Raw genomic sequence first — 21,668 nt, 5'->3', positions numbered from 1 at the left:
CGGGGCGGGAAGGGCGGAAGGCGGGAGCGCCGAGGGGGCCGGAGGGCGCAAGGCAGGGCAGTAATGGACGTGGTAGGCCAGGTGAGGGTTGGTCTCTTTTTCCCAGGCAGCCAGTGATAGGACAAGGGGACATAGTCTCAAGCTGAGACAGGGGAGGCTCAGGTTGGACATCAGGAGGAATTTCTTCATGGAAAGGGCGCTCAGGCATTGGAAGGGGCTGCCGAGGAAGGTTTGGAGTCCCCATCCCTGGTGGTGTCCAAGGAACGCCTGGACATGACGCTCTGTGCTCTGGTCTGGGTGATAAAGCGGGGATCAGTCAAAGGTTAGACTCGATGTTGGAGGTCTTTTCCAACCTTGTAATTCTGTGTGAGTATGGAGGGAGTGGGAAGGAAGAGCGGAAGGCGGGAGCTCTGAGGGGAGCGAGAGTGAAGGGCGGGAGCGCGGAGGGTGGTCTCGTTTTTAGGAGCTCTGTTGACACAGATTTCACCTTAGAAAGGAGACATTGTTTATTCAGCACAGCGTGCAAGGAGGACGTTCCCAGTAATCAACCCGTCAAGGGGTAGAAAGTTACATCTGTTATACAGTAAAATTCACATGAACACGCCCGCTTACTGTGTAGTCTCCGCCCACGTTATACACATTTATTTGGGTGATGTAATCTTAACGCATGGCTTGAAACAGCTTTTTTCCTTTACTAAGCAAACTTCTCTTGTACAAGTAATTTCATATAAATTACACTTTGAAAGGCGAGAAAAAAACTGACATCAAGGACAGCGGGAGGGTGAGGAGGGGAAAGACAGGAACGCTGAGGGGAGCGGGAAGGGCGGAAGGTGGGGGAGTGCTGAGGGAAGCGGCGCAGAAAGGGCAGGAGCGGGGAAGGAAGGCGGGATCGCGGTGGAGAGCGGGAAGGAAGGGCGGAAGGCGGGATCGCTGAGGGGAGCAGGGCGGGAAGGAAGCGGGATTTCTGAGGGGCCCGGACAGGGAGCCGGGCGGGAAGGGAAGGCGGGATCTCTGTGGAGAGCCGGGCGCGAAGGGAGGCGAGATCGCTTACGGGAGCGGGAAGGAAGGGCGGACGACAGAATTGCTGCGGGAAGCCGGGTGAGAAGGGAGCAGGGATCGCTGAAGGCAGCGGGAAGGGAAGGCAGGATCGCTGAGGGCAGCCGGGCGGGATCTCTGAGGCAGCGCCGACAGGCGCCCGCTCCGGTTCTACCCCTGAGGGCTTTACTCCCCTCACGGAATTGTGATAGCACCGACCAAGAACCGCCACACCACTTATTACGTGGTTGTATAAATTCAGTTTATTTCAGCATTTAACAGAAGACAAAGCTCTCAATAAAAATTCCGTTTTCAACGTACACATGGTCATGCTGGTGTGTCTCCTATAGGACTTTGTCACTAGTTGCTTTCTTTTTTCTCTTGGGGTAGGTATGGGGATAATTAAACAGCTTACACTGACCGCAAACTAATTTTCTAATTAGCTACAAATATAAAGGTTTATTTTGTTAAGGACAGGCTGTTTATGTCTCCAAGGAAGGAATGAGCAGAATCTCTGCTGCTTTTCCACAATTCCCTGGTACATAAAAGCTCACAGTTCTCTCCATTCTCTATCCCCAAAATCCTGAAGAGCTTATAAACAGATTAACATACAAATGAGTTAAAGAAGGACTGTGTTAAAGCAGGGATGCAATCTAAGGAGTAAGTGACTGTGTCCAGAATTAAGGAGAACAGAAAATGTGCGAAAGCCATGCTATAGCAGGTTATTGAAATTGCTTTGTATTAGAATGCGTATTTTTAAGGTTTTCACAGAGAAAACATAATCAGGGTGGAAATGTGGCACTAATTCCCCAAGGCAAACCATAGAAAAAGGACAAAGAAAATGTTCAAAAGCCCTGCTTCATAAGGAGCATTTAATGTCAATAATTAAGAGATTAAAAACAAATCAAAGAGAGAGAGTTCTGAGCCCAAAAACTCAAAACCTGGGCTTTTTCATGTCTGCTAGCTTCTCCAAACAGCCACACAAATGCTTGTCCCAGACTTTAAACATGGGGTTGTCTTGCACTAACAACCACTGCAATTCTGTAATTCTGTAAACAGAATTGCAACATACAGCTGTAAGAAAGAAGGGGGAAAAACCCCCAAACTGCACAATCAGGTATGGCAAAAACATACTACAGATCCCCGTGCCTATGAAAAATACTTAAACCTGGCATTCAGAAGTTTCTTTTGCTGTTTAAACCACGTCATAGGAATGACCTGAGGTTTGTGCAGACAACTGAAACCCCTCCTGCGGCCTCCACCAGTTTATTGATTAAAAAATAAAGTTTCTGCTGTGTGTATTTGGGGCAGAGGAAAGAAGGGCAGAAGAAAGTTTCTTTCTGGAGCCTACTACACCACCCAGTGCTACCTGAAGTCACAAGTCCAAACTTAGCATAACGTTTCAGAAAGCTGTGGTATGGTCACAAGTCAATTGCGTCATCAGGAAGCAAGATTGTTCTCAGTTTATTAAGCAAACACCCCTGAGTAAAGAGGCTGATATCCACTTTCTTCTTTCTTGCAAGTAAGCACACAGACACTCAGCATGCCGAAGAACTGGAAGAGAGGGAGTGCACAAGAGACTTAGTCCTGCTGGATTTCTGTAAGCCATCACACTAAACACCTACGTATCAGATGACTTCATCGCATGAAAAAAACTCACTTAAAATACGTCTGTTATTTTTGCATACCAATTCCCAGTAATAGTTACAGCCTGAGTGTTTCCTCTCTGGTTTGTCCATTAATTAATAAATTTGTATTAATTACTAGTTATCTTGCCATGGGGAGAATTTCAGTGAAACGCTGGGATTATTCTGGAATAAATTCTCCAAAATATTTAAGCATGCCTTTGAACAAGGAGCGATAGGGATGGCTTCCCCCTACCAGAGGGCAGGGCTGGATGGGATATTGGGAAGGAATTGCTGTCTGGGAGGGTGGGCAGGCCCTGGCCCAGGGTGCCCAGAGCAGCTGTGGCTGCCCCTGGATCCCTGGCAGTGTCCAAGGCCAGGTTGGATGGGGCTTGGAACAGCCTGGGACAGTGGATGGTGTCCCTGCCCATGGCAGGGGGTGGAATGGGATGACTTTTAAGCTTCCTTCCCACCCAAACCATCCTGGGATTCTGTGACTCTAAGACAAAATGGATTCCCCTTTGAATTTCCATCCCAAATCCCCTACTATCTTTTGAATCCCTCCCATCATCGTTAAGCAGATGAAATGGAGACAATTGGAAAAACACCAGTGAGGAACATAGGACTGAGTCTACTTCAGAGGCAGAAGAAAGATGTAGGAAATAGGACAGTGAAGAGGAAAAAGACCCAGGATCCAAGGGCAAACAGTATTATTTTAATGAGGGAAGAGACAGGAGCATTTACCTTTATGATGGCAAACCCCAGGATCACAAGCATGGCATAGCCAATGACGCTCTGCAGCCCAGCCTCCAGCTCCTGTGCACAGCCCTGCCAAGAAAGAGAGAGGTAAAAACATGCTAAAAGGTGTTCACCCAGCTGAAAGTTTTTATTATTTCCCCTCAAATCTCCCAAGGAAGCAGGCCCTGGTAAGGCCTGTCTAACCAGCACCGCAGACCTGAGGAACTCAATTCTTGTCTTCCAGACCTGATGGCTTATTTCCTCCTGCATGAGGAGAGGCACTGACAAACTTCAACTCACTGACATTTGCTGTGTCTGAGTTTCCTCTAGCTCAGGTCGCTTAAACTAAGTGCCAAAACTCAGAGCCGGAAGGCCATCAATGGTATCTATAAAAGTCAACTTAGGGGCTTATGCCCCAGACTGGAGAACCTGGTATGGAGTTAATAGAATCACAGAATGGTTTGGGTTGGAAGGGACTTGAAAGATCATTCAGTTCCACCACCTGCCATAGGCAGGGACACCTTCCACCATCCCAGGTTGCTCCAAGCCCTGTCCAGCCTGGTTTTGAACGCTTCCAGGGATGGGCAGCCACAGCTCCTGTGGGTAACCTGTGCCTGGGTCTCACCATCCTCATATCTGATCTACACTGACCCTCTTTTAGCTTAAAACCATCACCCCTTGTACTGTTGCAACAGGCCCTGCTAAAATGTTTGACCTCATCTTCCTTACAGGCAGCCTTTAGGAACTGCCAGTGGCTCTGAGGTCTCCCTAGAGTGTTCTGCCGGTGAACACCCCCAGCTCTCCCAGCCTGGCTCCAGAGCAGAGGGGCTCCAGTGCTTGGAGCATCTTCATCCTCCAGATTCAGCATGATCAATCCTACATGAGTCTTTCCTGCTCCACATCTGTTTACACAGCTACAGCTACGGGCATATCCCTAAACTCTGCCAGACGTGCTTCCATCCACAGTTCCACCTGGCTGGAAATGAACACAGCCCAGCTGTGAAACCAAGCCCCTCATCCTCACCCGTGTGTTGAGTTTCTGTGGCTGATCCAGATGCCCTGTACAGTTCTTCACCTCTTGCTGGCAGCAGCTCTGGGGGACACTGTTGTTCCCAGTGGAATTAAACCACTGGGTGGTGGTCCAGTCACTGTAGTTCTTTACCCCGCAGCAGTGAAGCTACCAAACACAGGACAGTTACACAGCGGTTACTGTTACATAATATAATATATATGTATTACTAGTTACATAATATGTATAGATATTATACATATTCATGTATGTGAATGCTCATGCTGAGTTAAACCTCTCTTAGGCATAGTGGGACAGAGGTCCCACTTGTTTGCAGCAGATTTACAAGCAGCGGTGCTTCAGGAAAACAATCACAGATGTAATAAATCAACCTCCTTCACACACTATTACACCCTTCTTAGTTTATTCTCTGTGAAAGCTCCAATATGAAGGTGACAAGTTGCAGGGTAGAGTCTTCCATCATCTCGCTATTTTACGGTGCAGTGCTCCCAGCAGCAATTATTCATATGTACTTGTTTGCTCTGATGCAAATGTCACTCCTATTAACCAGATCCCTCACTACATGAACTTCACACTTGGAGCCTGAACACACCAGCTCTGCAAAGTACGGCGCTGCCTTGGAGAATCAGATGCTAAGCTCAGAGCCAGGTTCCAGGACACAGCCCCACTCATCCCTTTCCCTCCTTTCCCAGCCTAAATTCCTTGTTTAGGACCCAATTGTTCTTTTCCAAACAATGCTTAAATGTTTTGTTACCTGTTCTTGCAAGTAATCCACAACTTTAGACTCTGAGTTTTCCCCATCATACTTCTCAAAGACTGAGCGCATCGTACTTTGCACATCAGTTTTTACCTGTTTAGATAGGGAAAAACAATGCAGATGGTTTTAATGTGAGAGCTGAAAATTTTATTTGGTGGAAACTGCAAAGTATCTGTATCCCAACTATGGGGGGGGGGGGGGATAAAAAAGTTTTAAAAAATCAAAATCACACAAAATTCAGGTTGCGTTTAACTGGAATCACATTCCTGGGTAGAAGCTTGCCTCCCCTGATGGAAAAGCCCTCCTTTGGGAGCATCAACAACTGTTCAATTCAACTCAGAGACTGTTGTGATGCCTGTCAGGTACTTTATGTATTCACTGTGCTCCCAACAAAGACATACCCTTTCCCATTTGCTCTGCAGGTTGCAGGACAGGGGATGAAGTAAAAAAAAAACCAGATAAATTGGAATGATCAAAAAATGTGAGATGTATTCTTTACTTTTAGGTTGGGACAGAGATACCAATTCTTTGCTTACCTTTTCCCTGTAAACAAATCCCAGGACAAAAGCGGACACTTCTGCAATGAAGATAACCAGGATAATGGCCAAGAACTGAAAATAAAAGAGAGAGACTGTAAGAGAGAATCCCACAGTATTTGAATTCAATTGCACAATACACTTCACCTAAATTTACATCAGTAAGTGATCATTACCTCCTATTGCCTCTCCTATCAAAATAGTTCCCAGAACAATTTAGAACAGAAGAAGCTGTGGGTGCCTCACCCCTGGAACTGTTCATGGCCAGGTTGGACATGGTTTGCAGCAACCTGCTCTAGTGGAAGCTGTCCGTCCCCATGGAAAAGGAGTTGGAACCAGATGAGCTTTAAAGTCCCTTCCAACCCAAACCTTTCTGGGATTATTGCTCATGGCTGGGACAATGACTGTGGCTCCATAGGCTCGTGCCTGATCCTGAACACTGCCATGACATGACCTGTGTGAAGAGCCTATGAAACACTTCACAAGGGGGATGTCAAAGGGGAGAGTGCACACATAAACCAGCAGCTAAGTTAGGTACATTGTGCACTGCTTGTTGAGCTCACATTGCCTTCAGGGCATGACTTGGGGCATGAAGTTACTCTGAGTGAACCTTTCTGGATTTTTAAAAATAATTCTATGAGAAGTCGAGGCATGCTTTCAGCAGTCAGAGGACTGAAGTCAGCAGAAAAACAGATATACATCTGGTTTGCTTGCTTAGAAACTTGTATTTCCTCCTGTTCCTTCACCACCTCACTCCTCAAAACTTGCTGCTTCCCACACTCACCTTCATCAAGCCAGCTGAGGCAGAGCATGAGACTGTCAATGGCAGGGGGTGTTTGTGCAAGGCAGTGCCACTGACAATCCAGCCTGCAGCTCACTCACCATGAACCAGAGCACCACAGCAGTACATGACTCGCACGAACCAGCAGTGCTTCAGCAGTGTGTATCACAATGACCTTTTACTTTCTGTTTCACACCCCCAAGGTCCAGCCTAGCACCTTCCCTGCCAGGGGGAGGCAGACGATGCACAGGGACGTGCCACTCACCAGCCCCAGGCCGACCCGAGACTCGCGGAAGGTGGCACAGCAGCCGATCAGCCCGATGATGAACATCACCACGGCCACGCAAATGATGATCACGGCTGGCAGCAGGGCGTACTTGTCCTGCAGAAAGTTGTCGTAGCTCTTGTAGGTGTTGATGACGTATGCCCCAACATAGCTGAGGCCTGCAGCTGCCGCCTGAAATGCAGTAAGGAAAGTGATTAGCAGTTATTTATTAAGCCTCTGACCTGGAAACTAATCGTGGATTGTTTTCTAATAGTGGTTTTGGAAATAATGGCTACAGTGTGCAAAGAGATAGAAAAAAACCATGCTGCATCTGAAATTACTACCTAATCCAGCTACGCATTCAAACTTGAACACAGAGAAGACAGAATTCACTTGATCACTCCCCTGCTAATAAGGCACCAGTGGAGCCGAGCTGAAAGGCTGGAGTCTACAGAGCTACATCAGTGTCTCCGCAGAATGCCAAGCTCACACTGCCTACCCAGGGTCACCTACATCCCACCCAAGGCTGCATTTGCAGGAATCAGATCACCACAGGGACGAGTTGTTGGTTTGGGGCTTTTTTTTTTTCTTTTTGAGAAAAAACTCATCCGTTGCACTCTCACAACAATGTTAACCACTAAGGCAGGCCCAAATGTACCTAGTCTAAGCAAAACAGAGTCCCTCCTTTTCCCGGAGGAAACCGATTTCTGCAATAATCTATTTATAATCTAAAATAATCTCTCTCCCAGAAGGATGTTTCGCTGATTGAGGCCAACGTACAGTGCACCAGTGACAGTTGTCCTGGAGACCAAAGGCTTTTATCCACTGGACTGGGTACAGCCCTGGAAACACCACCAAAAGACTCAGCCATGCCCTGCCAAACCTCACCGATGGCATAAGAAAAACCCTCTCAAGAGTCAGGATGGCTCACCCACCCTTTGTAATCCTGCAGCACAGTAAAATGAAGCACCCTCTGTATTCACATTCTGGAAACTTGAGGGAAACCAGCCGGTTTGTTCTGAGCAGGTCACAGCAGGATTTCATCATGCAGCCTGGAGCAGTTCATTACTTCCCCAGCACTGTATGTTTTAATTAAATCAAACACTCCCCATGCTGGAACTAGGACTTGCTATTCCTTTACCTTGTTTGGCTCTTTCCCCTCCAGCCAGGTCTGCTGCCTGCCCTGCAATTACCTCCAAGTGCAGGAACATCCTTTGTTTCAGACAGCTCCAGTCCCATAATCTTGCATTCCTGGATGCTGTCTGTACCTCAGAATTACTGGGGTCAGAAGCACCAAGTGAGGAAGCCAGAGACATTTAGCACATGCCACACAAGATTCTGCTGTGCTGGGGCTCAGATACAGCAGGTCCTCTTCAAAGTGGGGTATCAGGAAAAGGAATAGGATCACCAGTTCTCAACAGGTTGTTTGTTTTTCCTCTCCACAGGCCCTGGGTTTTCAGATAGTGCTAGTAATTAAAGCATTTCCTAAAGCTTCCTTTCATTTTTCCTCTCATTAAGGAAAATCTCTTTCCTGTTTCCCCTCTCTGCAGGTACAGGGTGAGCGTGGCTTTTTCCTGCCACCCCTTGTTAGGCATGCAGGGAAAGGATGAGACCACTTTATCTCAAAGGGCACCACTGCCTTCTCACTTCACCACTGGAGTTGGGTTTTGAGGAGGAGCAACCCTACCTTCTCCTCCAACATATGTTCCTGAACTGAAAGTAGGACAGGAAAAGTCCTTGGAGTGGCAGTAGCACTAAAGGTGGAGGTGGGGATGCCCCACCTCCATCCTCCTTTGCCTTCAGTTGCAAAAAAAGAATGAAGGTGCATGACTCAAAAAGTTTATCCTGTATTTCTGGCCTGGAAGGCTGGATGCACGTGTCTGTCCACCTATTCTCTGTTCTGAAATAGCATCATCTGGGCAAGGACAGTCATGGAGAGCCAAGCAAAGTTGGGCCAGGGCCTCACCACCATCACAGGGAACAATTCCTTCCCAATATCCCATCTCACTCTGCCCTCCGGCAGTGGGAAGCCATTCCCTGTGTCCTGTCCACTCCTGTGTGTGTCCATTGTCACTCTCCACCATGGTGGAAAAACATTCTTCATTTTTCATCCATACTTCATTTTCCATCCATTTCCAGCATGTTCAACACGCAGTGCAAAGGAAGCAGCACAGGAAGCTTAAGACCAACCGTCTGGGGGGAGCTAACAAAAACCTTGCTGCAAGTAAAAGGCTGCCACAAATTAAGAAAAAAAAAAAAAAAGATGAAGCCAATTCACAGAAGGCGCCTAAAGCCAGGGCCAGCAAAGCTCCACAATAGCAAGACAAAACCAGAAGGTCCAGTGTTAAGTTCAAAGACATCAAATGTAAAGCACTTTCACAGAGGGTTTTACTGCAATACTCGGGATTGCCTTGTTTACAGTAAGAGACAAAACACAACCAGCAAGAAGTCTATTAAAATTTCCAAACTTCTGCTTCCAAGCAGAAAAAGGAAGTGTAATGAAGTGTAGTGGTTTGGTCCAAAATACTCATTACTCATACAAACCCAGAAGTCTTTGGGAAAAGATCTGGCCTAAATGAAGATGGCATTTTTCCCCACAAACAGATGCTGCACTTCACCCATGGTTTTTAATTCAGTGGGAAGAATCCTGAAGAGCAGGGTCACTCAGGAACAGAAGGCATCACAGCTAACAATCTCTTCCCTGATTTGTTTTTGCAGGTGAGTCCCAGAGGCAAATTTTGAAAGCAAAGACGAAAAATATTTCAGAATATTTTTAAATCAGAACTCTTCCCTTACACCTTTCCAGAATTTAAAGCAAATTCTAAATCTGGTGGAAGGATTTTTTCACCCCAACAATAGAAAACCTACAGTCCATTCCTAGATCTGAGATGAAGATATACTAAGATGTACTTCTCTAGAAGTACCAGTCCTTTGCATTGCAAAAGTTGGATCTCAAAGTATTAGGTTTCTGTTAGATCTCAAGATTAGGTTTCTGTTGGATCTCAAGAAAAAAACAATCTCACAAAGGCCAGTTTGAGCGATTACTTTTGACGAGGAATAGATCAAATACCTCGTTTTTCACAATTAGTCAACCACCTTCTCAAACCCATGTAAATTAAATACAAGGATGTTAGGATTATGCCAAGAAATTCACACTACAAATGGTTATTGTTCTTCACACTTTCTGTCAGTGTCCTGCTTGGCAGCTTACTGTCAGCCAAGTCATGCCCATCAGGCTCACGCAGTGCAGGGGTGAGTGCTGGCTCAGTGCAGCTGGCACAAACCCCAGCACAGGCAGCCATATGGCAGAACCACCTCCCCTGGGCCACCAACGGCAAGCACAACACCCACACCTGACCCTGCTCTCCCCAAGCAGCTCTAGCTGACTCACCAGGGCTCCAGGAAACTGCTGGTGTTTCTTTACCATGCTGATGACTTCCTTAAGACAAGATGACGAGATGAGGCAAAAGGGAATTTTGCAAGAAAACCCCTTTTCACGGCTGGGCAACAGAGCAGCAGCCACCTCTGCTGCCTCACCCAACACACCTCGCACCCTTCAAGGACCTAAGGCCAGAATCACTCAACTTTTCAAATCCCACGCCCTTGACAGAAAGCAGAGAAACTACTTGAGCGTGAAAAGTGAACTCCCTGGGGCTGAGTGAGAAGACAGCCAAGCTGTGACAGACACCAGATTTTCCCAGGCTGAGGTTTGGGTAGGGCCTGGGCTCACCAAGCTCTTCCACGTTTAGCTGAGCCAGGGGAGCAGCTGCACACAGTACACACACAACAAGGGGGGACTCTCTCCGTCGCGTAACGCACACACAGCACCCTGAATATTCAATCCTGCCCGTGGAACAGAAGCCTGGGCTGTCTCACCGACGCACAACAGGACAGCTGTTCTAACACTAATTTTATGTATATTTTAAAATACAGCAAGCCTTTTACTTTGTGTTCCACAGTTTTTACACACTGGTGACCATAAGCCCCTGCCCTTTTCGGGAGGCTTACAGCCATGCAGATACTTCACGCCACCTAATCAGCATCACAGCCATAAAAGGGGCTGCTTAAAGCTTCCTCTATCACTGTTCTGAACTAGATGCAAATTTTTTATTTATATCTATTTTTTTTTCCTATCAGTGAGGCAGAACAGGTGCTTTTCCACCTTTACTTCTCTGTTTTCATAAGCCAGCCTTATGTGATGGCTGAGAACAGAGGTTTGTGTTCATTTGCAGTTATCAGCACAGGCTTCTCTGTCCCCTGCCAAACCCAAATAAGGTACAGCAAAGGAGCCAAACTACCAACTATGAAATTATATGGCAGTGTCTGCTGGTTGGAGGTTTTGGGGTAGTTTTTAAAAGGTTTCTCCCAGCGTCCTCCCATTTCAGAGTGTCAATTCTATGACTCGGTCTGTTACTGTAAACTGGTGTAAGACTTCCTTTTCAAGAGGCTGGGCAATTAAAAATACAGAGTAACAAAGCTGTACTGTTGAAAGGAGAAGCTTAAGAACAGGGTGAATTCCAAATTCACCCCATGTGTCCAGCACGATGCAGCCTCTATTCAGTAAAAAATGGAAGCTATGAGACTCAAAGACATTTCTCCTTTGTCAAATGGGGCTTTCCCAGGGCCAGCACTAATACCCATCACAGCACAAAAAACTCAGGCTGGCTGGACTTTGTACCCTATCATTAACTTTTTATGGGCAAAGACAGGTAAGATAAACAATACCATTTTTCCTGACACAGTAAGAGCAGTTGTCTTCTGCAGCAAACTACTGCAAATACATACTGGAAGAACTATGAATATCCACACAAACCTTTTCTGAACCACTCCCACCCAATTTGTCATTAGACAGCCAGCTCACAGAGCTGCCTGAGTTAATTCTAAGGCTCAAATCCCACTTTTTTCACCAGTATCTTTGCACAGTCAGGGCACCTCACCCAATGCAACACCCGATGCCGGTGTTTTGCCTTCCCATCCAACACCTGTGTTCACTGGGATGCTATCACCTTCTCAGTAGTTTCAATCTGCCACAGGACAGAGTGGGACATGTCACCTTCAATTATTACTTTCCCAATTACAATTATTACTCCTGTGCTGCCCGCATGTCCCTCATATCTAGAATCAGCCCCCAGCAACACCGGTCGCAGTTACAGCTGCTCATCCTCTCCTTAACACAGAAGATACTCCATATCTTTCTTTGTTCTTTGTTGGGTTTTTTTTTCTGTGTACAAGAAGTGTTTTTGATTTACCTTGACAGGTAAATCCTCTGCTCGAAAGGTTTTGCACATTTCCTCCATAAATACTGTATTTTATTACCCAACAGCCAGCTTGCATGGCAAGGGGAATCATTTTCTGGCTCCCTTGCTGATTTATTGTACTACAAGATTTATTCTTCCCATTCACTACCAGAGTTTCAAGTCCTCCCTGGCTGCTGCACTACTCCATTCCTGCGGAGACAACAGGTTTCCTAGTGACTTCATGGGAAAAGAAAGGCACTGAGCACTCTTGAGAAAGCCTTCCTCACTTAATGCTCATTTTAACCAGTTTAAAACTCCCCTTAGCCCACATGGACCAGGCACTCACCAGCCCTGAGGGTCTCCCTTGGCCCGAGGCAAAGCTGGTTTCTCCCAGCAACGAGAGTGACCCCAGCTCAGCACCTCCCATCCCACGTGCACAATTTTCTCTCCCTTTTCCCATCCTGGGTTTAAAACTCTGCCAGCTGGAAGGGACCTCCTGGCTCCAGTTACCATTTCCTACCCTGCTTATGCTATTAATTTCTCCAAAGATAAATCAAGTATGGCCACATTTATGTTCTCAGGTTTCACCCAGGACAGCCTGTGACAGTGCTTGGTCACTCTCACAGTGAAAAAGGGTTTCTGATGTTCAGAGGGACCATCCCGTGCTTCAGCTTGTGCTCACTGGTCCTGCCACTGGGCACCACTGAGGAGAGCTCAAACAGCATCACCTGGGCAGCCACAGTCAGAGAGGAGCAAGCAAAGCTGCTTCTCTGAGCACCCTGTGCCAGGGCCTGCCCACCCTCACAGACAGCAATTCCTTCCCAATCTCCCATCCAGCCCTGCCCTCTGGCACTGGGAAGCCATTCCCTGTGTCCTGGCCCTCCATGCCTTGTCCCCAGTCCCTGTGCAGCTCTCCTGGAGCCCCTTGAGGCCCTGCCAGGGGCTCTGAGCTCTCCCTGGAGCCTTCTCTTGTGCAGCTGAACACCCCCAGCTGTCCCAGGCTGGCTGCAGAGCAGAGGGGCTCCAGCCCTGGAGCATCTCGGTGGCCTCCTCTGGACTGGCTGCAGCAGCTCCAGGTCCTTGTGCTGTTGTTCCCCAGGGCTGGGGCAGGACGGGGTCTCCTGGTAGTACACAAACTTGCTGTATTCCCTCAGATCCTTGCGTCATGAAAGCACCGATTTACAAAATAATAAAAAAATACTGAACTCAGCAAGCTGGCTTTGGACTGGAGCAAAAAGCACCAGAGCTGTGAGCTCCTACCAGGCAGCCCTGGATTCCAGCAGCACCAACAGCCCCAGGAGAGAATTCCTGCTGATCTCATGCCAGTTACTACCACCAAACTAAAACCTTCAAATCACAGTTTCCTCACGTGAGCTACACAGGTGGGACAGAACCAAGACATCTGTTCTGAGCCAACTTACACCAAGCTACAGCAGACTCTTCAAAGTATGTTACACCTAAATATTCAGCTGTGATGTACAACTGCAGGGCATGTTTCAGCCTGCCTTCTAAACACACCTCAGGGCTGCTTGCTGGGTATGGTTGGAAGCGCTTGCTTTTTCCTTTCCTTTCTCAAATGAAAACAATGAGCAGCTGCCAAAAGGCTCTGAAAACCTATGTCTCTGTTTCAGGAGGAAAAAAACCCCAAACCTAAACAAACGTTTTCTTGCAGTTTTTACATGCTGCAAAAACACACACTCAGAGGGGATTCTGGGTGTAGTGGGCCTGTTTTCAAGTTATATTATGTAAATGTTCACCTAAAGAGTTGTTTTAGCACATCTTCTTCTGTTCCCCAAGCATAATTCCAAGGTTATTTTCCCATCCCTAAAAGCCAGCACATACCTCACAGAGCATAAATGGTGGGATGCAGTGCAAAGCAAGGAATCCTGCCCCAATTCCTACAACTTCTAATGCTTAAACCCCTGCCTTGGGGCCAGGGTGCTGCTGTTAATCACAATCACAGAACTCTGTGCACCTCTGAGGCAACAGGACCACGAGGAGGAGAAAGCAGAACCCCCATTTTCACTCGTATTCTAAATACACAGACTGCAGGGCATGAGCCTGCAGTGAACGTAACTTCAGCTGAGCACGGACTGATTTATCAGCTAGTGCCAGGCTGTTTTGGATCTGAGCAGCCTGTTAGGACACAAAACACCCTGTAGTTCAATATTTGCCTTTGGAACCACCCCAATTTCTCAGTCAGCTGTTCCAGGCTCAGACACCAGACCAAGTCCCTGCACCAGACCAAGGTGCACCTAAATCACAGAAGAGCTAATCCTAAATCTTGCTAAACAGGTAACAAAATAGGACCACTCAAGCAGTTGCAATTACCAGATGCACTTCCACAACACGGAATCACAGAAATCCAGAACGGTTTGTGCTGGAAAGATCTGTAAACCTCATCAAACTCTACTCCCTGCCATGGGCAGGGACACCTTCCACTATCCCAGGCTGCTCCAAGCCCCATCCAGAGCCTTGGGCACTCCAGGGATCCAGGGGCAGCCACAGCTGTGCCAGGGCCTCACCAAACTCACAGGAACAATTCCTTCCAGTATCTACCCTAAATTGCCCCTCTTTTCAGTGTGAAGCCATTCCCCTTCTCCCATCACTACAGCTCCTGATGAAGAATCCCTCTCTGGTTTCCTCATAGCCCCTGTCAGACACTGGAAGGCTGTCACATCGTCTCCACACAACTTCCTCCTCTCCAGGCTGATCACCCCCAGCCTGTCAACATCAGACCTCTGGATTTGGAGATGTGCACACTGCGAGACTTTTGAAGAGATCAAAGTGCCTTTAGGGATGGATACACAGCCTGGCCATCCAGCGGGTCCGTTCATAGCCACAGGGACCGCTGGGGACAGTCTGACTCAGCCTGTTCCTCCGAATCCCCATCACTGTCCCAACACTTCCCCTGTGCTGACCACACAGCACCAGCACCTTCATTTTAATGCAGCCCGTGAGGCCCCTGCACAATACAGCAAAGCCCATTTTCCCGGACGTCAGTTCAGTTCTGTTTCCTGATTTTGGGCAGAATAGTTTTAAACAAGGAGGAACTTCACCCTTTGGAAGGCATACTCAAGAGGATCACACCGAAGTGCCCAGACCCATCCTGTGACCACTCTGCCTCATGTGGCTGTTCTTCTCTCACCATTCAGAAACGAGTTAGAAATCACAGAATCACAGAATGGCTGGGGTTGGAAGGGACCTTAAAAATCACCCTAGTTCCAACCCAAACCAAACCCACCACTTTCCCCTTCCCACCCAACACTCCTTATGCTGGGTCAAGATGTGCCCCAGACCTCCCTTGCTCGTTGCCCCCCATCAGCTCCATCAGAGGAGCAGAAACAAGGAGTCTGGACTGAAGTCTGGTCCTGAGCCCTCCCAGGAGTGGATGAATGACCCCATTTTCACTCGCTGGACGTGTTAAAAGAAAATAAAATCAATACAGCTCTTGGTTAAGCAGCTTTTTCGGACACTACTGTGAGTCAGGCCAACCCCGGGGCATTGTTCCCCTGTAGAGGGGAGAGCTTCCACAGCTCTCCCATCTCCCTGTCAGGATCATGCAGAGCATGAGCACCCGGCAGAGCTGCCTGTCTCCCACTCTCCTGTAAAGCAGGCAGCTACAGGCAGAATTAAGGCTTTGCCTAAGAAAAGAGGCAAGAAAGGTGAGAAACAGGCCACAAACACCCAGACCTCTCTAATGACTCCTTGGAGAATACCACCACCCTTCAAAGTAAGGTGTTTCTAGCTCCAATAATCTTCAACATAATCTTTGCTATTCGTTACATTGTTCATTAAAAATGATTAAGAATTTCCCTTCTCACTGGGTTTTTTAATTTTTTTTTTTAAATTATCTAGATTTCTCTCTGATTGAGGCTTCAGAGTAAGCATTCCCAGACTACCCATCACTGGCATGAGTGATTTCAAATTATTTATACATAAAGGAATTTTTCTTGTGGGTAAGTTTATACCTCCAAATTACTACAAATTATTTAAAGTGAACCACAGCAATATTATGATTCCTTGAGCAACCTGGTCTAGTGGAAGGTGTTCCTGCCCATGGGAGGGGGCTGGAACTGGTTGACTCTTAAGGTTCCCTCCAACCCAAACCATTCTGGGATTTTATGATTATTCTATGCTACTAATGCCCTGAAATGCATTTGATTCATGCTTCTTGGAAATTCACAGGTCGCAAATCCAAAAATATTTGCAAAAACCACCTGATGTAGTGTGTCAGGGAAGGTGGAGAAGGGAAACGGGGAAAGACAAGCTTTGAAGCACTGAGACATTCTCCACAAGGACTCAGTGAGAAGGCAAAGCCCCTCTCTATTCTCCAGTAAATGAATGACTTTCGCAGCCATCTGGACTCTTCCCTGTCAGAGGGGTACAGCCCTGGCACAGGGTGCCCAGAGCAGCTGTGGCTGCCCCTGGATCCTGGCAGTGCCCAAGGCCAGGCTGGACATTGGGGCTGGGAGCAGCCTGGGACAGTGGAAGGTGGGGGGTGGGATTAATGACTCTTAAGGATCCCTTTCATTCTGGGATTCTGGGTCTTCTGTGCAGTCAAATCCCAGTAAAGAAACTGCAGCTCACACCTCCTGGTATCAGGGCTGCAAAACCCAGCTGGGTCTTCTGAAGAGTCAATGAACAGCCTGTAATCAGCTCCAGAGCACCATGCTGCGTGTGGGGGCAGAGGGAATCAGCTGGGAAATACAAGCCCGGCTTCACTGCTGGCAGAGTAGAGAGAGCACATCCTGCCAAGGATCAGTGCTGCTCCTGCCCTTCTTGTCAGCAGATCGAATGCTGCTCTCAAATCCCCTGGTCCTGCTAAAGCCCCCCATGCAGTTACTTACCCTTATGCTCCTCCCTGCTGCTGGCCTAGTGAAGCAAGCCTGGGGAAGCACGCACCTCTGCTTAAAAGTGAATGGGAAATCTGGGCCAACAGGATTTTCACAGCAGAAACACCTAAGGTAGCCCTTGGGTGGTGAATCAGAGTATCTTGAGTTGGAGGGGACCTACAAGGATGACTGAAATCCAGTTCCTAGACCGCAGGACCACCAGTGGATGCCAAACCCCCTCTGAAGGCAGAGACCTGTTTAGTGACAACGAAGCGGAAGGCGAGCAGGGGCAAGGTGCTGGATGCTTTGAGGTTAAAAGCAACCTGGGAAGGTGTTTACTGCACTTTATACAGAAACATTGGAGCACGAAGCTTCTGTCTAGTTTTAAGATTCTCAGTTTCTTCCCTTGGACCAGCAGGTGAATCCCAGCATTTCACCTCTCTCCTTCAGAAAGAGCATCACCACATCCCACCCAGCCCACTCCCCTCAAAAGACATTACCAAGAACATCATGGTCTGGTCTGACCTTCCCTCTCCCTCTTTTAGGTCCCATGAGATAAACCTGCCTCCCCAGTCTTCACCTAGAGCAGGCCAATACCCACTTACCAAAACAACCACACACTTGCACCTAATTAGTAGGTGCTAAAGGGCAGAACCGAGGTGGGAAGAACTCCCACAGCTTGAAGCACCATCTGTGGTAATTGTATAATTAAATAATCTTTAATTACTGACTTTTTTGGGGGAGTTATGCATAGATCCCCCACCAGAAGAACGACCCGCACATACGATGCTGAGCCTGGTGCTTTGGAGAAAAGCTGTTTTTTCACCTCATTTAGGAAGCCCTGATTTGTCATCCTGGAAGATCTGACTTTCTTCACTCTGCATGATAACAATCAGAAATCCAAAAGAGGATTTTTTCCCTTTTTAGGATATTCTTAAGTAATAACTTCTGTCAAAGAATCACATCTGCACCATCTGCTGACTACGCAGGTGGTGAATTATTTTCCATAATCACTTCCAAGCTGGGAAAGATCTGCAGCATGCAATGTCTGGACATGAATTACTCCTTGGAGAAAAGCCCTAATGTTCTTTGCAAATCCTGTGTTTTCACAATCATCTAGAGCCGTGCACTTACAGAGCCCTAACTGTTAGAAATGTTCTGAAGGAGCACAAAAGAATCGGTCCCTCCATCTCCACCCTCCTAAAACCAGAATTCCAGGTTCTGCAGTTCTGCTGCTGGAATGTGATTACCACACATAAGGGTGGCAGCAGCATCTGAATGCCACAGGTACTGCACTGCACTGCTCTTACTAGGATAAAAAACAACCCAAATGGCCGGTCTGGGTCACCCCAAATTCAGAGGCCACAGACATGCAGAAGGATAGTTACTGACAGTCCATGGATGCAGATGATCTGTCACAATTAGAGAGCTCCCCTACAGCAGAAGAAAAGGCACCAGAGACATTTCTAGGAGGACATGAAGCTGTTGTTTCATTTTTAAAAAGCCAAGCAACGATGCTAGCCTGAGCTACATCTGATCTGAGGCTCAGGGGCTTTCCACATACAAACACTGGGATGCTGCAATGTTTCTCTGTGGCTACTTCAAAAAACTAATCACCACAAACCAAGCAAACACTTTGAGATCGTGCTATCTGGTGTGGAGCAGTGACTTGGCCTGCAGCTCCATTTGTTCCAGTGGCTCAGGAGTTACATGGAGCACATGCAGCAATAAATTGTGCCGAGACTCCACAAAGGAGGCACAGGACGGAGGGGACGCGCTCCTCACCACAGCCAGCAGCAAGTCATGTTTTCACAAAACGGCACCACACCCCACGAGGCCCCAGGGATTAATTCAAGCAGTATTCCTTCTTTTGCTTTATTTTTTCTCTCCCCACGTAGCTTCTCTCTTTGGGAAAACTCTGATTCTTCTCTTTGGGAAGAGCCCTCAGCTGCCTCCCCCGTTACACCCAGAGCAAGGCGTGCTGCCATGCTGAGCCCCAACCGGGGCCGAGCAGCTCCAGGCCCTCACTGTCGCCAGCAGGTTGGAAGCATCCCTGGCAAAACCGTGTCTGGAAAACACTCAGATGCTACAAAGCAGCTGTGAACCCCCAAACCACGGCACTGACACACACACGAGGCTTGACAGGGGCCCTTCCCCAACAGCGGCACGCAAGTCCCACGGCTGTCCACAGAGGTGGGGGTTTTCCAAACTTCCACATACGCAGGGGAAATGCCCGAGCCTGGTCACCAGAATAATCGCCAGCTCTTCTGAACAGCCATGAGCCCTGGGCCCCACTGTCACAAGGCAGCCCAGCCACGCCAGGAGCCCCCGATGCCGACACCCTCAAAACAACAGGTATTAGGCTAAAAAGTATACAAACCACCCTCATTTTTTCACTTGCTTGTAAATAGTTATTGAGGAAGTGATTTGGAAAGCCGTAACTGTGCCAAGGACACAGCTGGAACAATGTTCTCAGCTGTTTTCCTCCCCAAAGATTCCTCGCCCCAAAAGTGGAGCAGAGTCCTTCTACCATGCCCTCGCCATGCGGCGTCCGATCACAAAACGAGGCTGCAGCCTACTTTAACTAAAAAGAATACTAAAAAACAGGGCACATTAAAAACAAGCCACAAAGAAAAAAAAAAAAAAAACCAACAAAAATAACAAGCTCTGACCCTACTTCTTAGAAACTTAAGCCCCTAAATCTCCTCGTTCTTTAAAAATACGTAATTAGGGGTCGCTACAGAAATGTACGAGTCACCCGCACACAGCTAAGCTCAATGCCCGGCTCGCCGTGGGAAGGACACCCGGGACCAGGGGCATGTCCCACAGCAGCGTGTCCCCCTGCCAGAGCCCCGCCACCCCCCGCGGGACACCCCGCAGCCCCGGTACCCAGAAGGTGAGGCTCAGCAGCAGCAGCACGGTCTTGGAGGTGATGACTCCGCAGTCCATGTCGGCAGCAGCTCTGGGGCCGTGTCACCGCACCGGCCGTGGGTTCCCCGTGGGGCCGCCCCCGGCCCGCCCCTGCCCTGCCCTGCCCACCCACGGGACGCGTTTCCCCGTGGCCAACCAGGCGGATTTCCAAGAAGGGGGTGGGGAGTGCCGGGAAGAAATGTCAAAGCAAATGATTGTTGACTTCTACGTGGTTTGGTTTTGGTTTTTAGTTTTGTTGTTTTTTTTTTTTTTCCCCCTAAACTTCTGCAAGTTTCCAGCAAAGTTAAACTAAGCCTCGTGAAAGGCTCTGACTGCAGCACGAAGGTTTACCCAGATTTGCCTTCCAGGACTGCTAACCCACAGCCGTCTCCCTTCATCCAGCCCTCCCCAGCCTGTCTGGTTTGGTCTGTCTGAAGCCTTTCAATCACATGCTCCATGAACAGCAGGAATACATGGATCGGTGGGAATACGTGGCTCAGTGCTGGATTAACACTGGAGTCGATGCCCTGGGCTGATCCCCAGCGTGGGCAGCAGGGCAGGGGGGATTCTGCCCCTCTGCCCCGCTCAGGTGAGACCCCACCTGCAGAGCTGCCCCAGCCCTGGGGAACAACAGCACAAGGACCTGGAGCTGCTGCAGCCAGTCCAGAGGAGGCCACCGAGATGCTCCAGGGCTGGCGCCCCTCTGCTCTGCAGCCAGCCTGGGACAGCTGGGGGTGTTCAGCTGCACAAGAGAAGGCTCCAGGGAGAGCTCAGAGCCCCTGGCAGGGCCTCAAGGGGCTCCAGGAGAGCTGCACAGGGACTGGGGACAAGGCATGGAGGGACAGGACACAGGGAATGGCTTCCCAGTGCCAGAGGGCAGGGCTGGATGGGAGATTGGGAAGGAATTGCTGTCTGTGAGGGTGGGCAGGCCCTGGCCCAGGGTGCCCAGAGCAGCTGTGGCTGCCCTGGATCTCTGGCAGTGGCCAAGGCCAGGCTGGATGGGACTTGGAGCAGCCTGGGACAGTGGAAGGAGTCCCTGCCCACGGCAGGGATGGAACAAGATGGTGTTTAAGATTCCTTCCGACCCAAACCATTCTGTGATTCTGTGACTCCACAACACAGGTGTGGACACTCAACAGTACATCCCATCCACTGGAATGAGAGGCTGAGCAGCTGCAGGGAGGGGTATTGGAATTCAGTGGCTGCAGAGGGCTGCAAATGTCACTTTATTTCCATCAGCTGAGCCTCGCGCTTTTACAAACAAGCTGGAGGTGCAGGACTGGCAGCCAGGGGTTTGTTTTGCAGAGAAGACCTTTGTCAGCCTGAACTGAGCTGAACCCACCCCTCTGCTGGGCTGCAGGATGCACCGATAACAAGTTTCCTGCCACGGCCCCTTCCTGCCAAAAACTGCTGTGATGAAGTGTCTTCTGGGGGAGATGGGTTTTGGAGGGGATGTGCTGAACCAGCTCTCCAGCAGGAAACCAGGAGAAGGGAGATTATGGACAGCCTCTGCCTGCAGTCCCTGAATTTAAGCTGCAACTGCTTTGAAAGGCAGCAGACTGTCTGTGCTGGCTGCTGAAAGAGAAATCCCCATGCAGAAAGTGGGGTGAAGCTGATACCCACACTTAAATTCCTTGGAGAGTAAAGATCAGCACTAAGTCAAAATCTGAGGACTGCTCACAGAGCTCCTCCTACCAGCAAGCCTCTCTTTGCCATCACAATTTCTATTACAGCACTAAATATTAATGGAGTGTAAAATTGTGGAGTATTTTTTAATAAAAAAAAATTAATCAGCATTTTCACTTTTCCTTGTAGTGTGGCAGGCAGACAAAGCAAAAAAAGACATTCATCGTAGTTTTGTAGGAATGATTGGTAATCTGGGGGAAATAGTTTGAAGGAAAATGAAAGGGCAAAGTCTG

The 21,668-nt window shown here is 48.4% G+C and overlaps 2 protein-coding genes across 2 annotated transcripts in view; one reads left to right on the top strand and one right to left on the bottom strand.

Moving 5' to 3' along the window:
- Positions 1–21,668, top strand: part of LOC309585102 (large ribosomal subunit protein uL22) — a 369,655-nt gene that overhangs the window by 34,356 nt on the left and 313,631 nt on the right. The window lies entirely within an intron of this gene.
- On the bottom strand, positions 1,301–19,848 carry LOC309585499 (tetraspanin-36-like). The gene is made up of 7 exons (XM_082302268.1): positions 19,729–19,848; positions 6,768–6,959; positions 5,722–5,796; positions 5,183–5,278; positions 4,423–4,575; positions 3,405–3,488; positions 1,301–2,589 (listed from the first exon to the last, which is right to left on the bottom strand). Exons 1-7 carry the CDS (start codon positions 19,786–19,788, stop codon positions 2,503–2,505), a joined length of 747 nt encoding a protein of 248 aa, XP_082158394.1. The 5' UTR covers positions 19,789–19,848; the 3' UTR covers positions 1,301–2,502.

Source organism: Coloeus monedula (genome assembly GCF_965178545.1).
Source record: "Coloeus monedula genome assembly, chromosome: Z".
Classification (NCBI taxonomy): domain Eukaryota; kingdom Metazoa; phylum Chordata; class Aves; order Passeriformes; family Corvidae; genus Coloeus; species Coloeus monedula.
Note: the sequence above shows the minus strand (reverse complement) of the source record. Positions and strands in the feature narration are given on the sequence as shown.

Coding starts and splice junctions, on each gene's coding strand:
- LOC309585499 (XM_082302268.1), bottom strand. CDS start 19,788: ATGGACTGCGGAGTCATCACCTCCAAGACCGTGCTGCTGCTGCTGAGC. Junction 6,960..19,728: donor TGCTGAGCCTCACCTTCTGG/GTACCGGGGCTG, acceptor ACTGCATTTCAG/GCGGCAGCTGCAGGCCTCAG. Junction 4,576..5,182: donor TGGATTACTTGCAAGAACAG/GTAACAAAACAT, acceptor TGTGTTTGGTAG/CTTCACTGCTGCGGGGTAAA.